This window comes from Lissotriton vulgaris, chromosome 3_1 (assembly GCF_964263255.1).
Source record: "Lissotriton vulgaris chromosome 3_1, aLisVul1.2, whole genome shotgun sequence".
Taxonomy (NCBI): Eukaryota; Metazoa; Chordata; class Amphibia; order Caudata; family Salamandridae; genus Lissotriton; species Lissotriton vulgaris.
Genome location: NC_141689.1, coordinates 131706612 through 131733000, shown reverse-complemented (window position 1 = coordinate 131733000; position 26389 = coordinate 131706612). Strand labels below are relative to the sequence as shown.

Here is a 26389-nt window from a genome sequence, read left to right as displayed (position 1 = left end):
ATGTTCTAATAGCCTTATAGCCCTTCGTAGCAGGGCTATACCGGCAATTAAAGTCCCGCTGTCTTGTTCGATTCAGCGGGCCTTTAATAGCCGGTATAGTCCGCTACGGCGGGCTATAAGGCTATATTGTAAGTGGAGGCGTAGTAAGAAGGTAACTAGGCAGCACCCAGTCTGGGTAGGTGCGCCAGAGGAAGTGATATCACCTGGAGGCTGTGGGGTATTGAATCTGTCTGCAAACAGAGACAATGAAGGGTGGCTGAGACAACTGTGTGTGATTCATCAATATCACGTCGACAAGCAGGAATACACAATGGCCTTCCTTTTCAGAAACCCGCTTTAAATTGTAAACAGCGATTGTGTATAATCCTTATCACCTCATTTAATTTGTCACAATAAAGCACACAAGGATAAAAAAAACTGATTTGGAGTCAGGTATTGAAATTGCGTCAGAAGACACCTTATTTATTTGCAAAAAACCAACCACATTCAACTGTTGTACCTGTCCTGGACACAAATGTTCTCCTAATGATCCTCTAGAGAGACAAAACATTTTCAGACGTCCCTTGCTAGCCGGCATGTGCAGTTTCCAGCAAAAGCATATGCTTTGTATATAATCCTTTTGCAATTGATCACTTAAATATATAGCTTGTGATTTAAAACACGATGAAATAAAACAAATCATTTAATACCTGAGCCCTGCTGTCTAAATCCGCCGCCAGGTGGCAGTACCGCAGCAGCTTACAAAACATCATTAGTAGCAGTGTTGCATATCTGAATGGTATTCTTTATACCAGTATCAGAGTGGGGTATTTCAAAAGTCACAGGGACAAGCAATAAAACTGTGCAGAGAGAGTGTCCAGGTGAGCGCTGCAGAAGAAAGGACCTATTTCACACAGCACTAAGGGGGCAGATTTATGTTAACTGACGCATCCCGAGGTGGGCAGGGGCAGGGAAAATGAGTGATGATAGTACGGCCATTATAAGGAAGGGATGCCCACCACTTTCATGAGATGTCCTCTGAGGTGGTACCGCTGGTCAGGAGTTACTCCTGTAATAATTCAGTGGTGGGAATGACAGTTTCACTGACCGAAGAGGCCGCCGTGTGCAGCTTTCCTTCTCTTTTGCCAAATCATAAATAAGGACATTAATTGCAAAGACTTTGAAGAAAATTGACCCATTGTCCATTGAGTATGGTGGATGGGCTCAACCATTGGATTTCTTTGCGTCAAATACAGGATGGAGCATGAAAAAACATTGCACGATATGCAAAGTTTTTATGTCACATGGTAAAGCACAAATGATTATTCATGAATGTAGATGTTTTTATCTTGTCTGCAACTCTATATTGGTTTTTAAATTATTCTTGACACTTTAGTAACCTAATTTTCTATCAGGAACTAGGTACTGTTTGCTTTGCCTTTAAAGCTATCTTTGCATTTTCTTGTTGCCAATTTGGTGAAAATTAAGAAGAAAAATAAAGAAATAGAACATTTGCAAAAGAGCGGTGACAGCACGTAAAGTGCACAAATTCATTCAAAATTCTCAATTCGTTTGTAGGACCAGGTGCTGTGTGTTAGGGTATAGTTTATTTGTTTGTTTTTAGTGGAGACACACAAAGATACCCTACTAAAGTAAAATGTTTGCTCTTTCTACCATCCTACAAATGTGAGGTTTTTGAAGTTTTATAGTTATTGTTCAGGGGTGTGTGTATCTGTGCCGCATGGGATATTTGTTGCTCAGAAATATTTTCAACATTTTTTTAGCAGGACTAGTTTCAGCTGTTTTTGTAATAGGATTTAAATTTCCTTCAATGTTGTAATAGTATGCAATTTTTGAGTAGCTTTTGCATTTCATGATCTGAGTTGATTCTTGCAATTTGAATTACAAATAATTACCCGCTTTTGAAAGGCTTGTCATGATCAAAGACGGTTTTTGTGATTTCTTGATGAGTAATTTGACAGAGTACCACTAATTAAAAATAATGCATAATTATTGAAGCTGCCTTTCCTTCCTTGTCCTTAGGGACCAGGAAAAGCTCCACTCTGCTCTGCAGTTTGGGTATTGGGCAGGAGTGAGAAGCTGTGCATGGGGTTTTCGTTTCTTTATTTTGTTTCTGTCTACCTGGTTACCTAGCACGTTTATTTATTTTTTAGTTGCTGTAAGTGGCATGCATGTAAGCTTTTCAATAAGCATGTTTGCCTCATAATATTGATTACATTCTATCAGTTGTACAAACTGGTGGTTGGTAAGCAATGAAGGCTGTATGCTCTTCACATGTCCTCTTGGCGGACCTGCAGGTTAAAAAAGGAAGTTGCCGTCCATTCTCCAGTGACCATGGTTTTATATCCAAACACTGTCATGACCTCAGCTGTGTAGGGAACTTTGATGTTGGCCTTCTTGACAACTGCTTTCTGCCGGACAGCCTTTCCAGCTGGTACTTCAAAGCTAAATGACACTTTGTAGTGTGTCTGAAAAGAAGAAGAAGAAGATGGGTTCAAAGAGAAAACACAGGTAGTTTGGGATTCTTTAGTAAGATTTGTAGAGAATAAAGTCATTATCGCTACTATTACGCTACTACAGAAAAAAAATAGTTTTCAGCAAATAAATCATCTTTGCATTGGAAGCACCATTGACCTTCACCCGGTGTTGATAAATTATCTCTGAGATGCATTTCTTGGGCTGTCTGTTCTTTCTGTGTCGGCCAACCAATATGCTGTTGTTATCAGTTAGTCCCCTCCCCACCTGAGGAAAATTCAGTAACATCACCACCTTACTTCATAGTACATAATTGTTGGATCTGGCCCCTTTTGCAGTGTTATCCCCAAACCTTTTTCCTTTTTCCTCCGATTTTTCTGACCATCCTTTTGTTGGTGTATGACTCTAGGCCCTCTACCACTGCTAGTCAATGTTAAGTGCAAGTACTCTCTCCTTTAAAACATGGCATGGATGGTTTACAACTATTTGGCATATTTAATTTACTTGTAAGTCCCTGTTAGAAATGGGGTTTCTGGTTGGCTAGGGTATAAATGTAAGCAAGGCAGAACACACCACTCTAATCTGGGTAAGTGAATTACACACCCAAGATAATTCCTGCTTGGTAGCTTTGCTGAGCAGTCAGCTTATCCCAGAGGCAACGTGTAAAGCGTTTGTGCAACACACACACAACAGTGACACACACATCCATCAAAAAAGAGACTCCACACAGGATTTTATTAAAATATCTCACATATTATATATAACACGTACACCACAACCACATAAATCATAAATCACTTTGCCAACTAGGCAATTGTCATAACATCACAGTTAATGCTGTACCTCCCCGGACGTCGCATTCTAGACAGAGACATGGCTGAACCCCGCCTCCACACCCGACTTCGTCATTGCCATCCTGGAAGGATACAAGATCATCCGCAGGGACCGCACCAACGGAACAGGTGGAGGAATCGCCATCGTTCACAGGAAAACCCTCAGAGTCTCAACCAACACAGACGACACCCTCAATACCGCTGAACACATGTACTTCCATATCCACACCGATCCCAACACCACCCTCAAAGGAACCCTCATCTACAGACACCCCAGACCCTGACCACAATTCAGCGACTCCATCGCCGACTTTGTCAGCACGCACGCCCTCGCCTCCACAGACTACATTCTCCTAGGAGACATGAACTTTCACCTCAAGAACAATAACAACACCAACTCCACCACCCTGATTGACAACCTCACCAACCTTGGACCCAGACAGATTGTGACCACACCCATCCACGTCGCCAGCCACACGCTCGACCCCATCTTCACCGCAAGCCTCCACGTTTCCTTCAACCACACCACCAAACTCCACTGGACCGACCACCGCTGCATCCACTTCACCTCAAGAAGCCCACCACGCCCCAGCTGCTGCCTCAACGCTGATGGAAGAAAGTCACTGAAGACCAGCTAACCACCTCCCTCGCCCAGAACCCACCCGCCGACTCCACCGACCCTGACACCGCCAACTGCAACCTCAGACAGTGGATTAACGACTGCGCCAACACCCTCGCCCTGCTCAAGACACCAACGACACCCTCACAAGACCAATGCGACTCACCGGCCGCCTTCTTCCACCGCAAGATCGCCGACATCCACAGCAGCTTCAACGCCATGACTGCCCCTACAACCACCACCCCCACAACCACCATCTGCACCAACTATCTGCTCTCCTGGACCAGCGTCAACGAAAAAGACACCAGCAAGATCATGAACATCATCCACTCCGGCTCACCGCTAGACCCATGCCCCACCACATCTTCAACAAAGCCAGAACAACCATTGCACCCCATCTCAGCAAAGCCATCAACATCTCCTTCGAGACAGCAACCTTCCCGGAAAGCTGGAAGCACGCCCAGATCAATGCCTTAATCAGGAAACCCAAGGCGGACCCTAATGACCTAAAGAACTTCAGCCCCATCTCCCTTTCCCGGCAAAGGTCACTGAGAAAATCGTCAACAAACAACTGACCCGGTACCTCGAAGAAAACAATATCCTAGACCCATCCCAGTCCAATTTCTGCAGCAACCACAGCACCAAAACTGCCCTCATTGCCGCCACCGATGACATCAGGACCCTACTTGACAACAGAGAAACAGCGGCCCTCATCCTCCTGGACCTGTCAGACGCCTTCGACACAGTCTGCCACCGCACCCTACAAACACGTCTACACGACGGCAGGATTCAAGAGAAGGCCCTGGACTGGACCACATCCTTCCTCTGGCAGAACTCAGAGCGTCTTCCTCCCCCCTTCCGCTCCAATGCCACTGAGTTAATCTGTGGCATACCCCAGGGCTCATCCCTCAGCCCTACGCTGTTCAACATCTACATGGCACCCCACGCTCACGTCATCCATCAGCACGACCTCAACATCATCTCCTACGCTGACGACACCCACCTGATCATCTCCCTCACCAAAAACCCTCACACAGCCAAAACCAACCTCCACACAGGAATGAAGGCCGTCGCCGAATGGATGAGGAACCGCCGACTGAAGCTGAACACGGACAAGATGGAAGTCCTCATCCTCGGATCCACCCTTCGGCCTGGGACGACTCCTGGTGGCTGACCACTCTGGGAACAGCTCCGACACCCACCGTCCACGCACACAACCTAGGAGTCATCCTCGACTTCACCCTCACCATGACTAAGCAGGTCAACGCTGTCTCCTCATCCTGCTCCAATACCCTCTAAATGCTCCGCAGGATTTTCAAGTGGATCCCCACAGAAACAAGAAGAACAGTCACCTAGGCCCTTGTCACCAGCATATTGGACTACGGAAACACTCTCTACGCAGGAACATCGGCCAAACTCCTTGGACGGCTTCATTGCATCCAGAACGCCTCTGCACGTCTGATCCTCGACCTACACTGGCTCCCCGTCAACAAGAGGATAACCTTCACGCTCCTCATCCACGCACACAAAGCCCTCCACAATGCCGGCCCAGCTTACCTCAACAGACGACTCAGCTTCTACACCCCCAACCTCAAGCTCCACCTCCGCCGCCCTCGCCCTCACCACTGTCCCCCGCATTCGACGAACGACCGCCAGGGGCAGATCCTTCTCCCACCTCGCCGCCAAGACCTGGAATACCCTCTACACTAACCGACGGCAGTCCTAGTAGCTGCATCCCTCCCAGTGCCTTGAGACCCTCACGGGTATGTAGTGTGCTTTACAAATATCTTGATTGATTAATTGATTGAGTAAATACTTATAGGTTGCACACGTCATGAAAACACCCTACACCATCACTGTACACATTATGCAGGTCCTGAAATGATGGCCGCTAACCCATCATTGCAAGGTAATACAACATAAATCATAATATCAGGGCATGAAATGTAGGCGGTTAGGTTAGGAAGAATAAACTCATAAACCACCAAACATCATCATTTGTAAATCAACAAATATCGCCAAGAACACATAGAACACAGCATCCCTGCACTCCTAATACATTTTATATGCTAAAAATACAACACACAATGTAGGGTACCGTAACGCTTGCGTGCCTTTTATAGGGATTACAGTGTTTGATGGTTGCAGCAGGAATGGGACCTCTGAGGAGGATTCCTTCCTGTCCTGACAGCGGAGTCTTGGTTGCCCCTGCAAAGGTATGCCACAAGAGGAAGGCACATACACTCCCCACGTGAGCGGGGAGACCTCGCTTAGTCCCCTGTGTGTGGAATTGCCCAAAGCAGCTGCTCGCGACCATGCAGTGCTGCTGCCAAAACTCAGCCCCTCTATGCAGCCACCAACAACATACTGCACCCCTCCCAGGTATGTCACCATGGGGGGGGGGGACCACTCAATTGTATAGCTGGGAACCTCCTTTGGGGTGCCAAATGCCGAACAGCTCAGGGCAGCTGCCCGCAAATGCTTTTCCTACTGTTGCACTCATTGGAGTGGGAATAGTAAATTTTACCCATCCATAATCTAACACTTTCCTTCCTGTTGAAGTTATTGGAGTTTGAATAATAAATTGTACCGCTCCGCAAGCCAACACTTTTGCTACTGTTGCACTGACTGGATTGGGAATAGTAAATTTCCCCCTCCGCAATCCAACATTTTCCCTACTGTTGCAATGACTGGATTGGGAATAGTACATTTTGCCCCTGTGTCAGTAAATAGTTTTCTTACGGTTGCATTGCCTGAAGTGAGAGTAGTACATTTTATACATCCTTAGTATAACACATTGCCTATTTTTGTATAAACTGTAGTGGTAACAGTATATGTATTAAATGTTGTTATGTTATGTTATGTTATGTTATTTATTCTTTTGTATAGCGCACGGCTACTCAAAAAGAGTGTCCCGGCGCTTTATTGGAAAAGGAAGGCTGCAGCACAATAACATAACACCGATAAAAGAAAGGAAGAATACCAAACAAGTACATACAGGAAAAACAGGCTACTGGCTAAACAACCAGGTTTTAAGGCCTTTTCTAAAAGCAAGTAGGCTAGTAGCTCCCCGCAGAGCAAGCGGCAAAGAATTCCACAACTGTGGCGCCAGCAATCCAAAAGAGCGGCCTCCCAAACCCGCTCTCTTCACGCGCGGGACAACCGCCAAAAACAGAGATTCCGACCTCAAAGACCTGGTCGGTTGATAGAAGGCAAGTCTCTTTTGAAGGTATTTTGCTCCCACCACGTGGAGAGCTTTATAGGCCAGAGTCAGAGCCTTGAAAGTGATCTGTTTCCGGATAGGAAGCCAGTGCAAGGATTTCAACAGGCCCGATGCACTGGCCCGTCTGTTTAATCCAAAGATTGCTCTCGCAGCAGCGTTCTGCACCACTTAGAGCCGCTGCAGCAAGTACTCTGGTAGGCCCAGGTAGAGAATGTTGGCATAATCCAACCTGGACCCAATCAAAGCCTGCACTGTCACTTTCCTGTGCTCCTCAGACAACAAGGGAAGGAACCTCCGCAACATCCTAAGGATGCCGAATCTGGTGCCCGCCACCCCAAGGATCTGAGATTTCAATGTTAGCCCCTTATCCATCTTGACCCCCAGATTCTTGGCAACTTGGGACGAACAAGACGGGAGAAACATATTAATCGGCAACCAGGCCTGCCAGTCTGGCTCTATGTCACACCCGAAGAAGAGTACCTCGGACTTATCGGAATTGCACTTGAGGCTGTTCAGTTGGAACCATTGAAAAACAGCCCCAAGGCAATCCCGGATACTCTCCTCATCAAAGTCTCCTCCTCTCTTACAAGAGAAGAGGAGCTGGGTGTCGTCCGCGTAGGATACGATCTGGGCGCCATACGACTCCGCCAACGCCGCCAATGGGGTCATAAAGATGTTGAATAGGGTCGGGCTCAAAATAGAGCACTGTGGGACCCCGACTCCCAGAGGCGGCATCACGGCGGAACCTGGCGACGCCCAGACCTTTTGCCGGCGGCCAGCTAGAAAGGAAGTAAACCAGTCGAACACCGTCCCCCGTAGACCGATCTCAAAGAGTCTTGCAAGAAGACCATCATGGGGGACGGTGTCGAATGCCGCCGACAAATCCAACATCACTAGCATGGCTTTGCCCCCAGAGTCCAGAACACCTTTAATGGTTTCTGAGACCTCAAGGAGCGCAGTCTCTGTGCTAAGATGGGGACGAAAACCTCACTGGGTGGCATGCAGGATCTCGTTGGTCTCAAGGAAATTGGAAAGCACAGTCTGTACGTGCTTTTCCACAATCTTCGTGAGAGCCGGCAGCAGGGAGATGGGCCTGTAGTTAATCGGGGCCTTTGGATCTAGGCCTGATTTTTTAAGCAATGGAATTACCATCGCCTGCTTCCAGGCTTGCGGGACCACTCCCTGTCTCAGCGAAAGATTTAGCAGCGGGTTTGCCAGATGTAAAATGTTATAAAATATTATATAGTTAGAATTTATATTATGTTTTTGCTTTAAAATTTTAATATTTATAACGTTAATGTTTTTAATGTGTACATTACTTTTATGAAATTGTAAGAAATGTAATATGTTTTATTTTTAATTTTTATTAGAATAGTTTGTTTTTTAAATATTTTATTTTATTGGTATATGTTTGTATATATATATATATACTCGTGAGCAAGGGAGGAGAGTTCCCGAAACGCGTCGAGTTTGGTTGCCTTTGTAGAAAAATAAAGGCTGTTTTCCATCAAGAAGTGTCCGTGTGTTTCTGGCAGCGGAAAGCGGGCGAAATTGGAGTTTTATTTATGGGCTCGCAACCCACACATGGACCGCCTTCGTAAGTGGCAGTGAGCATAGCGGAGCTCGGCGGCTGTCGGGTTGAAAAGAATTAATATATATATATATTCCGACCGCTAGAGAGACTAATAGAGATGTAAGGACATCGATTATATGTACATTTAATCACAGGTGTTACAGCCATGGGTGATTCAGCACACAGCACTTTTTTGCACAATCATGCACTTTAGTTATTAGGTAAACAACTAGATATGGAAATAATAATCAACAAACATCCATGTACGCATATATAGAATTGGGTTGAAAAGATCTAAGGATAATATATAATAAGTGCAAGCATGGAATCTGCACAGGATGATTATATGCAAACATAAGAGAGTAACATTTGAGATGACGATGTCATGGGATTTAACCTGTTACAGCTTAAAAATCGTAAATGCATACATGTATTCATTTAATCAACTATATTTATATATATATATATATATATATATATATATATATATATATTAACAATAGCATTTTATCCTTGCTTTTAATGACAATCACTGCAAGAAAAAGAGAAATGACTTTATGCATCATCAATGAAGTATTTTTTCTATGTTTATGCGTACTTTGCACAAGTGACTATTTTGAAATGCACTGAGCACTTTAAATACATCAAAGGTACTAGCAAACTTTGTCATGTGATCAAGGCTCCGGTGGGAGCTGAAACGCGTCATGCCGCCAAGCACGATATAAAGGATTGAATTTGTCACAATACCGTGGTCCTGACCCGTTTGTTTGGAGGGAATCCACTGTTGTTAGGGGTGTAACGAGATATATACATATATATATATATGTATATATATATATATATATTGATTATAGGATTATCCCATGTGCATTAGATGATCATCCAGCACTCCACAGTAGGGTTGAAAGTCCTTTTATTTAATTAAAAGATGACAAACGACATCAACGCGTTTCGGGAGTCAAGCTCCCTTCTTCACGATATATATTTTCCACATTTTCTCCCCCAGCTGGAAGGAGATTTGAGCCACACACAAAACTTTGCATTTGCGGATTTTAATGATGGATTACAACAGGATGAGGCATAGTCCTGACGCATTTCGTTCCCCATGGAACTTTTTCGAAGGTGAGCCTTGCACCTAAACACGCTGTTTCTTTCACATTGCATTATGGGGCCTGTGGTTCAGACGGTTGTTATCACATTTACATCCCTCCAGTAGGTGGTGCATTTTACATACTGTTGAGATGAAGATCATTGATATTCCAGTTTTCCAACATTCACCGGCAAAAGTTTCCCCGTGTCAGCCCACTTTCAAAGCTGACTCGGGTCCAATACCGAGGCCAGTCCTCGGCGGCACCGCATTCTCCTTTTTTGTTTTACTGAGTTTGCACAGTGGTTCAAGGTTGGAGAGTGATGGCGCTCTAGCGGTGGTGCGTTGCTCTTCGGGGGAACCAAGCCAATAATTATTTTCCACATTTTCTCCCCCAGCTAGAGGTTTCCCTATGATGAAGCATGCCACATATAGATGGGTGAGGGAAACCGTCCAGTAAAAGGGACACTCCAGCACTCTATTTCTTTACTTTTTCATGTAGGCCCAGAGAACATGTTGTGTTGTGTCAGAAAATTAAATAAACATCATTCAACCCTGGTTACAAATCTATGTTTTCAGCTTCTTTTTAAAGGCTTATTGGCAACGGTGCGCTATTCCTCTAATGGAACTTGTTTTAAGCAATAGCACCTAGAAAAGCCAAAGATCTACCTCCAGTTCTAGTCTTCTGCACTCTAGGGATCACTGCTAATAATTTATTGGCGGATTTCATATTTTGGGTAGGGGAATGAAAACTGAACCTGGCTCTAAGGCATAAAACCCCTGAATTATATAAGGCCTCATGTGTCACACCAACACCTTCAACATAGTTTTTTTCCTAATCGGCAGCCAGTGCAGATCATGCAGATGCGGGAATATATGCATTCTCACAGGAAATCTCAAAAGAAGGTTAGCTGCCATTTTCTGCACCACCTGTAGTATCTCTAGAAGATATTCCAGCAGACCTAAGTAAAGTGCATTGACGCTCTAACTATCAGTCTAATCTTGCTCTAAGGAGACCCTGAATAACAGTTTTTTTTGCAGAGACAGACAGTAGGTGTAACAACTTTTTCAGTATGAGCAAAAACCCTGAGCATGTACCCACCACAGATTTTATTTTTGGCTTAAATGCCAGAAGGTCATCAAATTTCACCCACAAGTTCCTCAAAATCCCATCCTGATGGCCTGAAAGAGAAGCATTTTCAGGCCAAAATTCCTGCCAGCTGTTTGGGGGGATGTTGCCAAAAAAGAGAATCTCTGTCTTCTCAGCATTACAATTTAGATGTTATGCAGGTTCCTGGGAAGCTCTTCACCCTTGCCATATTATAACAGTAGCTGGGTGTCATCAGCATGTGATATATCTTTGGAACAAAGGGATTCCACTAACTGAGCGAGAGGGGTAAGATATACATTAACTAATGACAGACTCACAGCGGAACATGGGGGTACTCCCACTGTCAGATCATGGAGCTGAGGGGAATATAGTGGAATCCAGTTCTGCTGGGTACGTCCCTCTAAAAATGAGGAAAGCTAGTTTAGGGTATGACCCACTATTCCGACTGACTGCAAGCACTCAAGGAGGCTGGAATGGGGAACTGTATCAAAGGCTACTGACAAGTCCAGCATTATTAGCACTGTCTTTCCCCCTTCATCCAATGTGCCTTTGATGTATTCACTAACCTCCAAGAGAGCAGTCTCAGTGCTATAGTGGTGTATAAATCCTGACTGGCTGTGATGGAAAACGTTATTGTATTCCAGGTACCTGGAAAGTTAAAGATTAACACGCTTCTCCAGTATCTTAGAAAAAGCTGGGAGCAGAGATATTGGTCTGTAATTTTATCTGCTGAGGATTTCTGTATTAAAGGCAAGCGTTTTACTTGCTTCCAAGAGCTTAAATCCCTAGCTGAATTTAGAGAAGAGTTTTGTAGCTTATTTACTAGAGGGTTAATTACAGAAGTACATAGCACAACACATAGGACGGACAAGGGTCCTGTGACAAGTTGGATGAGTCCGATGGTGCTCAAGCTTTTGAGGAGTGCTATAAATCAGGGGTTGTTTCAGTCTTGCAGGTCAAAGTTCAGATCACCGAGGACAATGTAGGCTCTAGACTCGATGTTGAGCTGAGCATCAAAGTCAGTGATGTACATGTATTTTATATAGCGCAAATCACTGACCGAGGTCGGTATCTAAGCGCTTGCTTAGGGAACCCGTCCTGGTATTCCCCTATGAGATAACCCCGGCAGGGTATCCACAAGGTGAAAGCCAGGCATCCCGCCGCGAGGGGCCGTTGTGGAGATTAAGCAAGATATTGCCCAGAGTCGCAGAGTGTGAACCCGTGAGTCGAGAAGGCACCGGAGCGAGAATTATCGAATCCGTGGAATTTTTTAGCCCAAGACCCACCGAGGCGGGGAATTGAACCCTGGTCCATGGCCGATTTCAGTTTCCGGGTCTGCCGCCTCTAACCCCTGAGCCACACTTCTCCACAGGAGGTTGATAAAGGTGGCTCATGGTACGATGGTCAGCAGGTGAAGGTTCCGTTCAGAAAGAAAGAAGTTTTTGGAGATTTGCAGCATGAAGTGAAAGTATCCTATGAATGGGGTGGCGTTCTCTCTGTATGTTGTGCATTTGATGGATTCCTTGTGGATGATAGTGAGTCCTCCTCCTGACTTGTGAAGGTGGTCCTGTCGTGCAATCTTGTAGCCCAATTGGATTCCGTTAAGATATCCGGAGCTGATGAGGGGTTGAGCCAGGTCCCCGTGATGAAGAGAAGGTTGGGTGAGTCACTGGTCAGCAGGTCCCATATTTCGGCTGTGATTTTGTATTGAGAAGCATGCATGTGAGTGGCTGTTGATGTGTGGATATGCTGTGGCATGTGCTGTAGGGTTGGGTTGTGAGTGCTTTTGGTGCATGTGTGGCATATGTGTTTGGAGGGGGTTGAGGGTATTGTTAGTATTTGCATGGAGGGGTGAATGGGTGGCTGCTGGAGAACTGGCAGTGGGTGCAGACATATAGTGTTGTGAGGTGCAGGGCAGCAGCATTATGTCACATCCTAATTAGGCGGTTAGAACTGCCAACCGGAGGTCGGTTGGTCCCAGGTCTGAGATGGTGTTGGGGGTACTTAAGTCCACCCAACATCATAATTAGGCCCCAAGTGTGTTGCAGAACAGAAATAAGACGGGTCAGACATCCCTAGTTGCAAAAATTCACCATCTCACAGTACCATTGAGATTTCGAATTATTGTTACTAGTTTGGATTATTTTCCAGCCAAACTCACATGTCATTTAGGTAGCTTCAAACAAGTCACCTGACCAACCTGAATCACTCATTGGGCATGCCCCTCTGCAGACCCAAACTAAAGGGCATTCTGTCTTTGTATTGTAGTGTAGTTCCTATATTCCCAATAGGCTCTGCGCATTGGAATAATATATCCTGTAGAATAGTCGTTTGACTGAGGTCGACTAGGTCTCGTCAGTGCTAGGAAATTCCCTGCGGCTATGAAGGCCGAGATCGTTGCAGTGCCTGTTGCCACTGCCTGAGTAGTCGCATCCTTCGTTTGCGGAACGCACAAGTCCGGTGCGGGAAGATTACCATCGCTGCCAGTATCGTCGCAGAGCCTGTTGTTACTGGGTGAGATCATCTCACCGCCTGCTTGGGAACCGCATCACGTCGCTGCGAGAGTCTTCGCAGAGCCATTCCATTGAGGGGCCGCGAGAATAGAAGATCGACGCTGAGCCGCGCATCGTTGCCGGACCATCGCTGCACCGGAGATCGGCGCCGCCACAAAGATCGTTGCATCGTACCTTTTGTGAGCCGTTTCCACCAAAACCTGTGCACCGGAACCCACGCAAGGTATCGCATCCCTCCCCGTACAGGCCGGAGTCACCGCAACACACATGCTGCATCCAGCCGGGTTGTCGTATCGCCTCCCCAGGGACTCAGGAGTGACGCATCGCTTGCTTTTCAATGCTACAGTTTTCTTTGGGAACTTTTGTTGCTACTAAAGGTACTGTTGGGTAAAACGTGATGCATCTGTGGATTATTTTAACGCAACCTTAAGAACTCTTTTGAAACCATATTTTGGAACTGTGTATGTTGGATTTTTGTTGTTTTGGTCTTGTGTAGTTTAGATTAAATACCTTTATTTCTCTAAACTGGTGTGGAGTCAGTTTGTGGTGTTTTCCCTGTGTTACTGTGAGTGTTGGTACAAATACTTTGCACATTGCCTTCAATAAGCCTGACTGCTCGTACCAAGCTACAAAGTGGGTGATCAGGGGTTATCTGAAGAGGGTTTCCTCCCTACCCTGACTAGAAGCAAGGATTCCTATTTGGACAGTGGTACCTACCTCTGCAAACTAGAAGACCCCCAGTTCTAACATTGTTGGTCAGCGGTGGGATCTTGAACTTGTGTTTGTACTAGAGGCTTTGTGTTTCTGCCACAGGAATTTCAACGAGAAAGGGCTGAGATACCTGCGCCCATTACTCACTGCGTACAGACCCACCCGGAACCTGAGATCTTTGGGCACTGCTAAGGTGGTAGTACCTAACGTCCGCAAGGCACGATCAGGAGGTAGATCCTTTGGTTTTCTTGTGGCTGAGGTCTAGAATAGAATTGGAGAGGTGTGGCTCACTGGTTAGAGGCGGCAGACCCGAGAGCAGAGAACGGCCCGGGACCAGGGTTCGATTCCCGACGCGGCAGGGTCTTGGACCAGGATCAGCGGACTGATAATTCTCGCATCGGTGCCTACTCCGACCAGGGATCACACTCGGCAACTCTGGGCATTAGCTTGCCTCATCTCCACAACGGCCCCACACAAACGCCGGGGATGCCTGGTTTCACCTTGGAGACCCCCAGGAGGGACTATCTCACAGGGAAAGCCAGGACGGGTTCCCCAGCGGTCTATAGCGCTACGAGGCCTGCGGTGCGGGTAGCAGTGCGCTTTACAAGACACAATTTTTTTTAGAATAACTTACCTATCGAACTGAGGATCCACCTGTCTGAAACAAATTTTCGTAAAAAACTGAAGACCTGGCCATTCAAGTCAGAGCGAGAGCAAATACGGAAACGAGAGATACTGAAAGAAGAACGCAAACCAAACAGTGCATCCAGGATACCCTTTATCAGCCGGGACAGAGAAGAAATCAGCTGCATGAACAGCGACACATTTTAACCCCGGAAAACACATAAACCATAAGAGAGAGGGTAGCAAAGAAGAAGAAAAAGTGTATGTTTTTCTGCTACAAAGACGACACCAAATCCCGTCCTATCACAACTGATACCAGCCCTGATGAAGACCTTGAGATAAACTAACGTGTTGGTCCCACAACTGCAAGGTCGAAACGCGTCGGCATAGCACAGTGGTCTAGAAACATCTATTCTAAGACAAGTTGGCTTTTCTCCATCTGGTTGAGTTGGAATAAGATAAACTCGTCCCTTAAAAATAAATCTTAATGTACTTTTCAGACCACTAAAAAGGACCAAAAATCAGGACAGGTGAACAGGACTAATATTGTATATAGTCTTGACACAGTGAATCATAATAGGACATTAGAATTTTGTAGAAATAAGAACAATGCTCTTTAACGCTGAAGTTATTTAAAGGGGTCAAAGGTTTCTCTTCTTTGTGTGTAAACATTTAAATGTCAAATTGGAGAAAAATTCAAATATTCGTAAAAAAATTAAGTGTAGTGTTGTAAGAGTCTTTTTGTATATATTTTCATGTTTTGTGTATAAATGTAAAGGTTTTCCCCTTTTATTTAAATTGTGTGTTGTGTATACGGTGAAGAAATACTTAATTGCTAAAATTATACAAAGAGACAAAAAATAAAACAAGTGCAGGTTCAATAAAAGGGACTCCTGCGTACAACAATTTTGCGTGATTTTTGGTGTCAGAGGTACTCTGTTATGTTGATATTAGCTTATTGATTCTAGCCTCAGACTTCCTTAAATGAATCATTCCCCTTTCTTTATTTAAACGACATGGTTCTTTCAAGCACCCCCTGGGGACCGGTGTTAGCACTTAGACTACAGAGCTTTTTGCCTTAGGATTGGTGGGACCTTGGGTGGGGGGGGTTATGGGCTTGTGGTATGGTCTGTGATGCCCTAGCGCGGGGACACTTCATTGGAGTAACCAGGCACTATAAGCTTAAAAATAATAATAATAATACTGGGGACTTAGAGGTAGGTTGTCAGTACCAATTGTAATTACACCTAATTACCATATACCTTTTAATAAAAGCACTGGCCCTGGGTCTGGTTAGCAGAGCCCAGGGCACAGTCAGTCATTTACAACCAGTATCAATCAATAAGTGGGGGTGATCTGGACAAACACAATCACATTTTCACATTTCCAAAAGATAAAGCTTAAGTAAAGGATGGATACTCATCAGAAAGAGTGCCACTTAAGCAGTTTGTAAATATCTGTAGAGCTTTCAGGCTGCCAGCTGCTACTAGGTGACTAACTAGGTTGTGCTACAAAAGTTGTGAAACATATAATATACATATAATAGTCTACATCCTAAGGAAATCTATGCTGCCTTCGGAAAGCAATGAAAAAGCCTTCCTGAAAGCTGTCTCTTTAACATGCGTTGTTAGTTCACAGAAGGAAACAATGAGGTTTCTTTGGCATAAAAGTTCACATTTTGGCTCATAGAGTTGCAGTTGCTTGTACTTCTGATGTACAGTTATTGTTACCCAACCACATCCATAGATACAATAAAGTAAGCAGGTAAATCAGTACCTCAATTGTGTTGATGTCAGTGAGATTCCAAGTGTGTGCTGTGGATGTGGTTGCAGCTATGCGGACACTTGATTCAGCAATACCAAGTAACTTCGCTGAAAAGGTGGTTTCAGCCTCAATTCCAATTTCAAATCCATGTTCGTGGGAAAATTGCGACTCAGCAATCACTGTTTTATCAATTCTGAAATAAGCAGACACACACCACACTTAGAGCATGTTATAACAAGAGACTGCAGATTAGCAATACATCAGCATGGAAGGGAACTTGGGGTCAGACCCAGCACCATCCACCGCCTGGACAGATGTGTGCGGCTAAACTGTAGCCGGTGGTTTCAGGTCGGGCCATTCCATTTTGGGGATTGACACCTATTTTTCCTCATCAGACTCCAAACCAGGGCCAAGAAGGAGGAAAACAGTGGCACACATAGAAAGCATGGATGAAAAAGAAGCCGCACAAGTGAGATGAAAGGGCAGGGATGTTCTGATAGTGGGAAGGAGGCATGAGGTGCATGAAGACTGGCTCTGGGGCTCTGAGGAAAGCTTTGGGCATTGGAACTTGTTTTACAGACTAAGCATTGCCAGGCAGAGACACATGGGGCTCACCTGTAAGACCTCATTAGACATCACATGGTTCCGATAATGGCCATGCACATTTGTTTATGTATTTCGGAGTGCCCAAGTACTCATGGCGCGTCGATGCCACTGTGCGCGTCTGTACCCTTCTCCAACAGCATTCACATTCATCTACAGACTGGACAGGCTGCGCATAGGACTGACCCATCACACAGTTTTACCCACGAGGCAGTGAGAACCGTCTATTTCAGCTGTTTGTCAGGGTTTGCCCCTTAGTCAGTGACAGTGTTTCACCCACAGGGCAGCGTAAAAGCAGAGACATTCATTGTATCCGGTCCACCCACGTGCAGCTCTTTCATCAACTTGGTTCCAACCCACCAGTTACTCCACAATCTTCTCTTGAAAGCATTCTCTGCATAAAACTTAGAATCAAATAAGACAATATTCTAAAGGGAAGCATTTATGGTGTATCAAGAGGTTGGTATAGATTTACTATTCTTAGTTCCACAGTTATGTACTTCAAGGATGCCGTCTCAGTGGACAGGTATATCTGAGACGGACAGGTGCCCTGCTGCCAGAGGACGGAGGACTACGCGCCAAGCGCCGAGGGCCGCCATTCCTGCACTAACCCCGGGTGAGCCAGGAGACCACAACACCCAGCATCCTTCGCAGCCGCTGACGCCACGCTTCTGCCAGGAGGCGCTTAAAGGACGCCCAGGGCGCCCGCAGTGCAGGAGTCCTTTTCTGCCAATTACCTGGTGTGCTGTCTGCTGTTTTTGCTCACAGAGGACGGAGGACTGCGCGCCAAGCGCCGAGGGCCGCCATTCCTTCAAAGAGCAGAAGTGGTCGGGAGGGATCAATACCAAACTCCTTTACGAGTCAGGGACTACAAATTCCCTAACTGGGGGAACACAATTCTCGACATTAATTTAGAGCTATTTTATCTACAATGACCACATGCCCCGTCATCATCATAATTACCAATTTTATTTGTAGTAATCTTTTTTTACACATATATATATATATATATATATATATATATATATATATATATATATATATATATACTGTTATTTGTCATATAAAATGCACATATATACACACATCTCTTTCCCAACATTCCTGCACTAACGCCGGGGGAGCCAGGAGACCACAACACCCAGCATCCTTTGCGGCCGCTGATGCAGCGTTTCGCGGCCGCAGACGCCGTGCTTCGCACCAGGAGGCGCTTAAAGGACGCCCAGGGCTCCCGCAAGGCGGGATGACCAGGGCATGCTCGGGTGCTGCCCGGACAAAGCCCGGGCCAAGGGCGGGCAAAGGCCGGAGGAGGCCGGACAGGGCCACCCCCTTGTATCTATAATCTGGACAACTTTTAAAGGGACGAATGGAAGACTCTGAGAGGTTAAAAGCAGACTGATTTGTGTGCATTGTGGACGAGCCCCGTACTGATAGTAGGACAGTCTGGTGCATAGAGTTAGAACACACCAGCCTATTAGCTGACCCAGAGTCAGTGCCTTTGCAGATTTACCCCAGTTGTTAGTGCTCTAAGCATTGTATGCACTGTAAGGTTAGGTTACGCTTTAAGGTATATTTATGTTGTATTTTAATTTAAACAATTACTAGTATGAGTAAGCTGAAGGCGACACCTGCAGGGGTAGGGAATGGGGTAAAGGGAACCCTTGATGCTTTCCTGCTGAGAGCGGTGCCGCTGCTAGTTCATGAAATCTAACTCACAGAAAAAAGATTGTCGCTAGACACACTTTTAGACTGCAAGCGAACATCTATGGGTTCCATAGCCAGGCCAAAATACCCAAATAAAAGCATTCCCCAAGGCCAATCAAAACAAGACTGTGGTAATAGTGTTAGTGCCATAGTTCATGCTCCCCACATGGTACAGGAGGTTGGTTCACCTCCATTTCCTGTTGATACGCCCATCTCTGACTCAGATCAGTCCCAGATTATCGTCGAAGAGGCAGAGGGGTACTCTAACCCAACCGCACCATTGACTGATGGGAGAGAACTGGGGGGGAGCGGAGTTGGCAGTACCCAGGGCCAAATTAGGTGCAGGGACCACGGACAGGGAGGGTGGAGATGTGGTCACAAGATCAAAAGGAGCTATAAAACCTGCAGGCATCCCACAGTTGGTATCACCGTCAACTGACACAAGGAATCGGGGTACACGATCAGGGTGGAGGGGGCAGCACCCGCCAAGAACTAAGCCAAAACAGAGGGGTGTGGTAAAGACGAGTGGGGCCAAAAGCTCAGTGGGACCCACAGATAGTGCACAGTGCCCAAACTGTGGGAAGAGTGAGGTTGACCAGGGAGCGGAAAACTCATTACGGCCTAAGTTAGAGTTACTCTTACTCTTTATCACTCACTTGGGGCCTGTGTTGGAGAAAATCAAGGCGATTGAGGAAAAACTTTCCTTGTTATGTGATCAGGACAGAAATGTGTCCAGTAGAACCACGGGGCCAGAGGAAGGGGTAGTAGAGGTCGCACCACATCCAAAGCCAGTTACAAGTAATGACGGCCAGGGAGGGGGGCCACGTGAATGAAGGCAGTCTGTGGACGCCAGTGAGGTCAACAACAAGGGCCCTTTGCCGGGGACAATGAGTGGGACTAATCAAGGCATAAGTAGAATTGGGCTAACTTATACGTCTCACCCTGACACAGTCCATAGGGGCCCTGACAGAAGAAGGGCAACAGACAGCGATATAGGGCCAATACTGGCCGACCCTGTGCAGAGCACCCAGTGCCTAACAACACTGGACCTCCCGCCAGCCTCATGCCCCTAAACTGTGGTTTTAGTAGGGGTCCCGACTTGTGGGGATGATAGGGAAGAAACACCGCGTACCCTAAGTAATAGGACAGCTGATTGGTTAGCTACAAATACAGGTTTTAATGTTGCACAACACAGGCATATCCTGATAGCAAGGAGGGTGGCCTGGATTGGAAGCAGCAGGAAGAGTTTTGCGGGTGACTGCGTGATTCTAAATCTTAGACACCCAGAGCTAGTTAGAGACCTCCTTTACAATCAATTGAGGGGTCAACACCGAGGGGAGGGAGGGTCTAGTATCAGACTCCTCCCCCTGGGCTTTTTTATAGGAACACGGTGCATAGGAACACGCAAGGTGACCACAAGGGGAGGATTGGATAGCCCCACTAACTAATCAATATGCTCCTCTTCACTGTGCTTCAGCCCTAAACGATTAGACTGAGTGACAGCAAGGCTGTCATATGGGAAAGAAGCCATGCGGAAGTGGCGGTCCCAACTAGGAGACCATGATGGGTCAGGTAACATACAGCTAGACGATTCCAACCCTAATGCGAGAGATAAAGAGCCCGGTAGAAGGGGCCCAGGGGAAAATGAGGGCAAACTGGGTGAACCTCCTGCAATGCATATTAGGCCCACAATTGATATTGCAGGCAGCCAAATAGTGGGAGAGATTAAGATAATATCCTGGAACATCGCGGGTCTATTATCAAAAATTAAAAACCATAATTGGCCAACTTATATAAAGAAACACCAAATATTCCTCCTACAAGAAACATGGGAGGTACTTAGTAATGCCCAGGCAATAGAAGGATATAAAATGTTCTTTGTCCCAGCACGTAAGTCAACTTCAGGGCAAGCAAACGGTGGGTTGACCATTTATGTCGACCTTAGATTACCAGGAAGATGGGATGAACTAAGATGGGCTTCGGATTGCATATTGGGAATTACGTACCGCAATAAGGGCCTTAATCTAACCCTTGGTAATTTCTATAACGCTATCACTCCTGGACAACCCCTCTTATGTTTAACTGAATTGGGGGCTCGGCTGGCAGGAATGGAGGAGCAATGGGCATCAAGTTGCCAGCTAGTATTAGCGGGGGACTTCAATTGTCATCCGTGCACCTTTAAAAGAATGAATGGCGGGAACTGGCTGGCCTGTCCGATGGTAGAGGGGTGGCACTTGAATCATACAAGGGATGGAGGAGCGCTGAACAAGGTCTTAGGCAGACATGCATTACACACACCATGGATCTGATTGGCGGGGAGGGAAACAGTATGGTTACCCCAACCTTCAAAGGTAGGGGAAAAGATTCTATAATTGATTTTATTTTTGTTACAATCACGTTAAAGAGTCAAGTCACAAGGTTTAAGATAGAGGTCAGCATTTTTAGTGCCCATAACCCGCTGCTCTTATGTATTAGAAACCCAAACTTGGTAACCCAACTACGCCGAAGGGAACCCAGAGGTATAATTAACCATTGACCAGGGTAGGAGATTAAGGTGGGTCAACATTGACAGCGAAGCATTTTACAGAACCTTACTGACAGAGGATGAATTCAACGTCCGGAAGTGTCTGGACCTAGAAGTCGAGGGGGTAGACCTGTTCAGATCATTTGAGGGCGTTGTTCAACAAATTGATGGTTTACTTAGGAGTAGGAAGATTCATTGGGACCATAGTAACCCTGGGTAGTTTGACCATGACTGCACCCTCGCCCTGAGGGAATTGAAGTCAGCTCTGAAATGTGTACCCAAAGATGGGATGAAGGTGTCGAGGTGTAGGGCACGGTATAATAAGACATTGAAATGCCGTAAGACCACACTGCAGAATCAGGCATGGAAAAACCGAGAGAAGCAGCCGAGACAAAATTGTTATTTAAGGACAAGGGACCCATTAAGTTAGAATTTTTAAATAGAGTAATATCTAATAGGGAAGACAGGGAGCTGATTAAGTTATCAGTGAGAACTCACCAGCTGACAAAGTCATGTTTGGGCTTGGAACCTTATCTGTACCTTATTTATAATCCCCAGGACAGATTTCTTACGACCTGTTTCAGGCTAAACTTGTTACACCATATGTTGACAGTTCCAGCAGGGTATATAACGCACCTGGAGACGAAGGGTCCTTGCGGCTGCGACCAACGGTCTCCGCAGGACATGCTCCATTTTGTCTTATTATGCCCTTTTTATGCTCACCCTAGGCGATTATTTTTAAAAGATATTTTAAGAAACGCTAAGTTTAAACAAGCCAAGGTGGCCCTATTGTTTTTGAAATTGTCTGCAGAGCCTCTAATGCTTTTCTGTACAATACATTTTTTAAGATTGGCAATGCAGCAGAAGGGAGGAATAAAGGTCTGTGTGTTTAATATCTGTCATTCTGAGTAAGGAAGGGTACCCCTCAGGTATTTACAATTGTTTATCAGTGTCGTGATTCTGTAGTTGCTCATTGTTCTATATTTTGGAGGAATAATTTTTATTTTAGGACATTCTATGGTTGCTCTATGAGATGAACCTTGTGTTGAATCAATTATACTTCATGTATTATTGGTAAATAGATTTTTAGCACAGTTTTTTAAAATGTTTGAGATACCTTTTTAACATTGTACTTTTATGGTATCGTTTTATGCCGAATAAAGTAATTTTAAACTGAACTACTTCAAGGATGCACAGTATATATATCTTCAAGTTACTAAGATGTGAAGTTATATAGTAATACATATAAGCATACATTAGAACACTTCTTAAAGCCGATATTCTGAATATGATTCGCTTGCATAGTGACATTTAAAACGACATGCTCTAGCGCTGCATTCAGCTGTCCACACGCTTTCCTGCCTTCTGTCCTATCGCTTCATTTACACCGAGCTCTTCACTTACCCAAGTGCTGCATTAAGCTGGGGTACCCCACATTCTGATGTTTAGAAGTGCATTGCTGAGATGGACAAGAGCAGTACTTGGGGATTCTCTCTATGGAGCTGCTTTGCTTATCTATGTTCCAGGACTGCGCCTTTTTTTTATAGGAGATATAACTACAGTGTGCCACTATATGCTCTGTGTGTTGTGGTTCAATCTGCAAAACAGTACAAGTAGCCTATGGAGTTGTCTCTTAGCAGATTACTGACTGGCCAGTGTGTCCGTAGTCACCCTAGCTCTCTAGAGCCTTGCTTAGAAATATGCTCACTCCCGACTGGGGCACCCAGGAGGAAATATCCTGGAAACACGAAGGGGCTTATTTACAAGCCACTTGCACTGCCGGTGCGCCACGTTTTATTTGATAAAAGTGATGCACTGGTGGCGCAAGGGGCTTGTAAATAAGCTGCTTGGGGCCTCATTTACAAGAGGCCTGTGCCGCCGTTGTCACGGTTTTTGATGCTCCAGTGGCGCAGAGTGATATCTACGCGGATACCCAAAGTCCCCCTGCGTGGCTTTTCATGGCCTCGTAGTTGTGCTGTAATGCAAAGCAGCGCAAGTCGCTGTGTTGCCTCACACTGCATCAGGGAGGCGTGCTTTGGGCGTTGCGGTGGGTGTTCCCATGCAACGCCCATGGACTTTGACAAATTCCCAGATTTACAACATAACGTAAACCTGGGTATGAGTCAAACGCCTATCTGTTCTGCAACACACAAAGAAGGCGGAAAACACATTGATTGATTGTTTTTGTGCAGGATGGTGTCCATGGCCTCACAAATACAATAATTCCTACAAAGCAGACTGCAAGGGTGCCTTCATTGGCACAAAGCCCTCAATTGTGTGCCAGAGCTGTGGAAGAGGACAGGAATGTGCAGTGCATCATAGACACGGCGCATTCCTGCTCTTCTCTTTTGGCACAGGGAGGAGCACCAAAGAGACTTGCAGCACTGCTATGAGTCAAAAACTTGTAAATGAGACCCTACTTTTTTTAGGTTTTTTTGCAGGACATTTAGGAAAAAGTGTATGTACGTGTGTTTACACTCAGCATAGGGCTGCAGGGACATCTGTCAATTTGTTGCAGAAGTCCTGCATTCTGTATTCACCAAACTCTAAATAACGTCCTTTATCTTATTCCATCGTTATTCCCTTTCCTGTCATATAATCAGTAATGTTCCTCTTGACCGACAGACGTCCCTTGTAATATACCATCTACTAAGAGAATAGTGAGAAAAGAGTCAGTGATCCCACAAAGACTGTGCAACCTGCCTGAAACAAAGCAATCAAGGAGACAGAATGAAGCTCTCAAAGAGAAGAATGAGGAATGACACTAGGGGACTTTGTTACCCATTCCCATCTTTGGAGGATCATGAAAGAACGGGGGGTCGACCAAGCTATAATTACTTTTATAAGGCAGCTCTACTCAAAGGCTGAAGCCTGCCTACGCTATGGGCAACAGGGGGAGCGCACCAGATGGTTCCCAATTTCCAGGGAGGTCTGTCAAGGGCGCATTCTCGCCCCATTTCATGTTCTCCCTATATACAAATGGAGAAGAGTCTCAACTCCTAGAGCCTACCTTGGATGTCTCCATAATAAACAAGACACACATGCTAATTCTTCTATATGCAGATGATGCAGTGTTAATTGCTCACATGAGTAGGGCCTTCCAGAAACTGCTAGACACGTATGTAAACTACATGCACAGTTTGGACTTAAAAACAAACCCACACTGAGCTGTTTTCATTCTTAGGAGTGACCTTTGATCATAGATTATCTTGGACCAAAATGGTGTTGAACCGAGGGATGATGCTAGAAAAGAGGACTAATGCCATTCGCTCGATTACTAAAAAGCTGGCCTCAAGACATTTCGATGTGGTCAAAAAAGTTTAGGGGCGTAAATCAAGGTCAGTAGCTTCCTATGGTACCTGAGTGTGGGGCTATGCTAATGAAAAGGTAATTCAAACAATTGAAAAAAAATGATGTCGTCCTCTTTGTTGCTCCAATTTTTTACGTACATTACGAGCTAAACAACCCCTTCATCACTGAGCGAGTAAATGTAGCACCAATTCTCCTTTGGCACTCAATATGGAGTAGAGATACAGTTAACTTCAAACAACAAATCAATATGGACTGTTTGTCTCTACAACATGTACAGAGTATAGTGTGGTTAGCGTATGTTAAAAATACTCTTTATGCCTTAGACCTAGGGAGTCTCTTAGATACCCCAGAAAAATGCTTGTCTATCTCGAAAAAAGCCATAAGAGTCCGCTTTTAAAAATCACGTAGGAAGCGAGACTTTCTGCCCAGACCTTCAAACCTATGGTCCGTGAGTATATTGAGGGCCCTTTGCAGGGTGAGGCGATTACATCCTATTTGGATCTTGTAAGAAACGCTTGTCACAGATTAATTTTATTAAGGTTTTGCCCTGACCTCATTCCATGCATGTTGTGCTTTCCTACTGGCATTTACTCTTGAGGGATCTCTTGTGCTGCCCATGTGATAGCTCCTCGACCCAATCCAATTTGCACATTTTCTTTTTTCTGTAGTTTCTATTGTGAGCATCGCAAGATATTTTAATTCCAATTAAGCGCAAATACAATTTTAGTCAATGTCGCCAGGCCCTATATTTCCTACGAATGTTGCTCGACCCTTTAACCTGCTTCGGTGCTGCCTCCTTTTGTTTGTCAGTCGCTGAAAACCAGGAAACTGCACATTTGCTGAGAAAAATTGTTTTTCTTAATATTTTACACTGTTTTTAACTGTTTTTTAATTGTCATCATTGGCATTTGTATTGTACATATCTGTGATGTATTTTGGATCCTTTATTATTAATCTGTTTTAATCGAGTACATTTGACTTGACTTGACTCTAGGGGTGTGACATAAATATGAAGTTTAAGCCACCGCTGACAGAAAATGAGCCAGTGGGACTTAGATAACATGTAGCTGCTTAGCTTACTGGTATATGGATGCTAGCTTGAAGGAAGGATAAATAGCTGTTTACTGATCACACCCACCTGAACTGGAATCAAAAGGTCTTGGAAGCAGTGTGAACTGCATGAGTAATGATGGAGTCTGACCAGTAGGAAGTGAGTCCGCTGTATACAACTGCATCACTCATGTGTATGTTTAACTTAAAACAAAGTCTACTTATTATTTTCCATGTTGCTCCCCTCTAGTTCTGAAAAGGTGCAGGGGGTGAACTGTTTCCCTCATCCCATCAAGGAAGGAGATGAGAACCACCATAAGAAATATGATGGGATGAGACAGGTGTGAGGTCTTTTGAAGGGTGCTGAGACACAATATTGAGTTGGAAATGTCGACTTAGACAAATATCGTGTTGGAAATATCTGATATTTGACGGCAAGAATATTGTAGTCAAGAATATTGACTTGGAGGCACCAGAAGCCCACTCAGTGTCGCCGATTCTGTTCAGGGGCAGCCCATCTACAGATGCCCACTGCGAGCCAGTCTCAGTAACGTAGACACAGTCTTTAACTGTGCCACAAACCCAGCTAAGTGCCACTCACCCATCAATGGTCCAAACCGGGCTGGGCCATGGAGCTGAGTCACCACTCTGAGTAGTCGTGCA

General features: G+C 45.2%; 2 protein-coding genes across 5 annotated transcripts in view; one reads left to right on the top strand and one right to left on the bottom strand.

The window, feature by feature from the left end:
- The window catches only part of LOC147726079 (uncharacterized), a 602042-nt gene that overhangs the window by 185905 nt on the left and 389748 nt on the right, over window positions 1-26389 (top strand). The window lies entirely within an intron of this gene.
- LOC147726080 (uncharacterized) overlaps window positions 436-26389 on the bottom strand; it is a 58737-nt gene continuing 32783 nt past the window's right edge. Inside the window, exons 4-5 of the mRNA XM_086960190.1 lie at window positions 16546-16726; window positions 436-2468 (exon numbers count right to left, since the gene is read on the bottom strand). Coding sequence (XP_086816316.1) covers window positions 2271-2468; window positions 16546-16726 — 379 coding nt within the window. The 3' untranslated portion in view covers window positions 436-2270. The remainder of the gene's footprint in view (window positions 2469-16545; window positions 16727-26389) is intronic.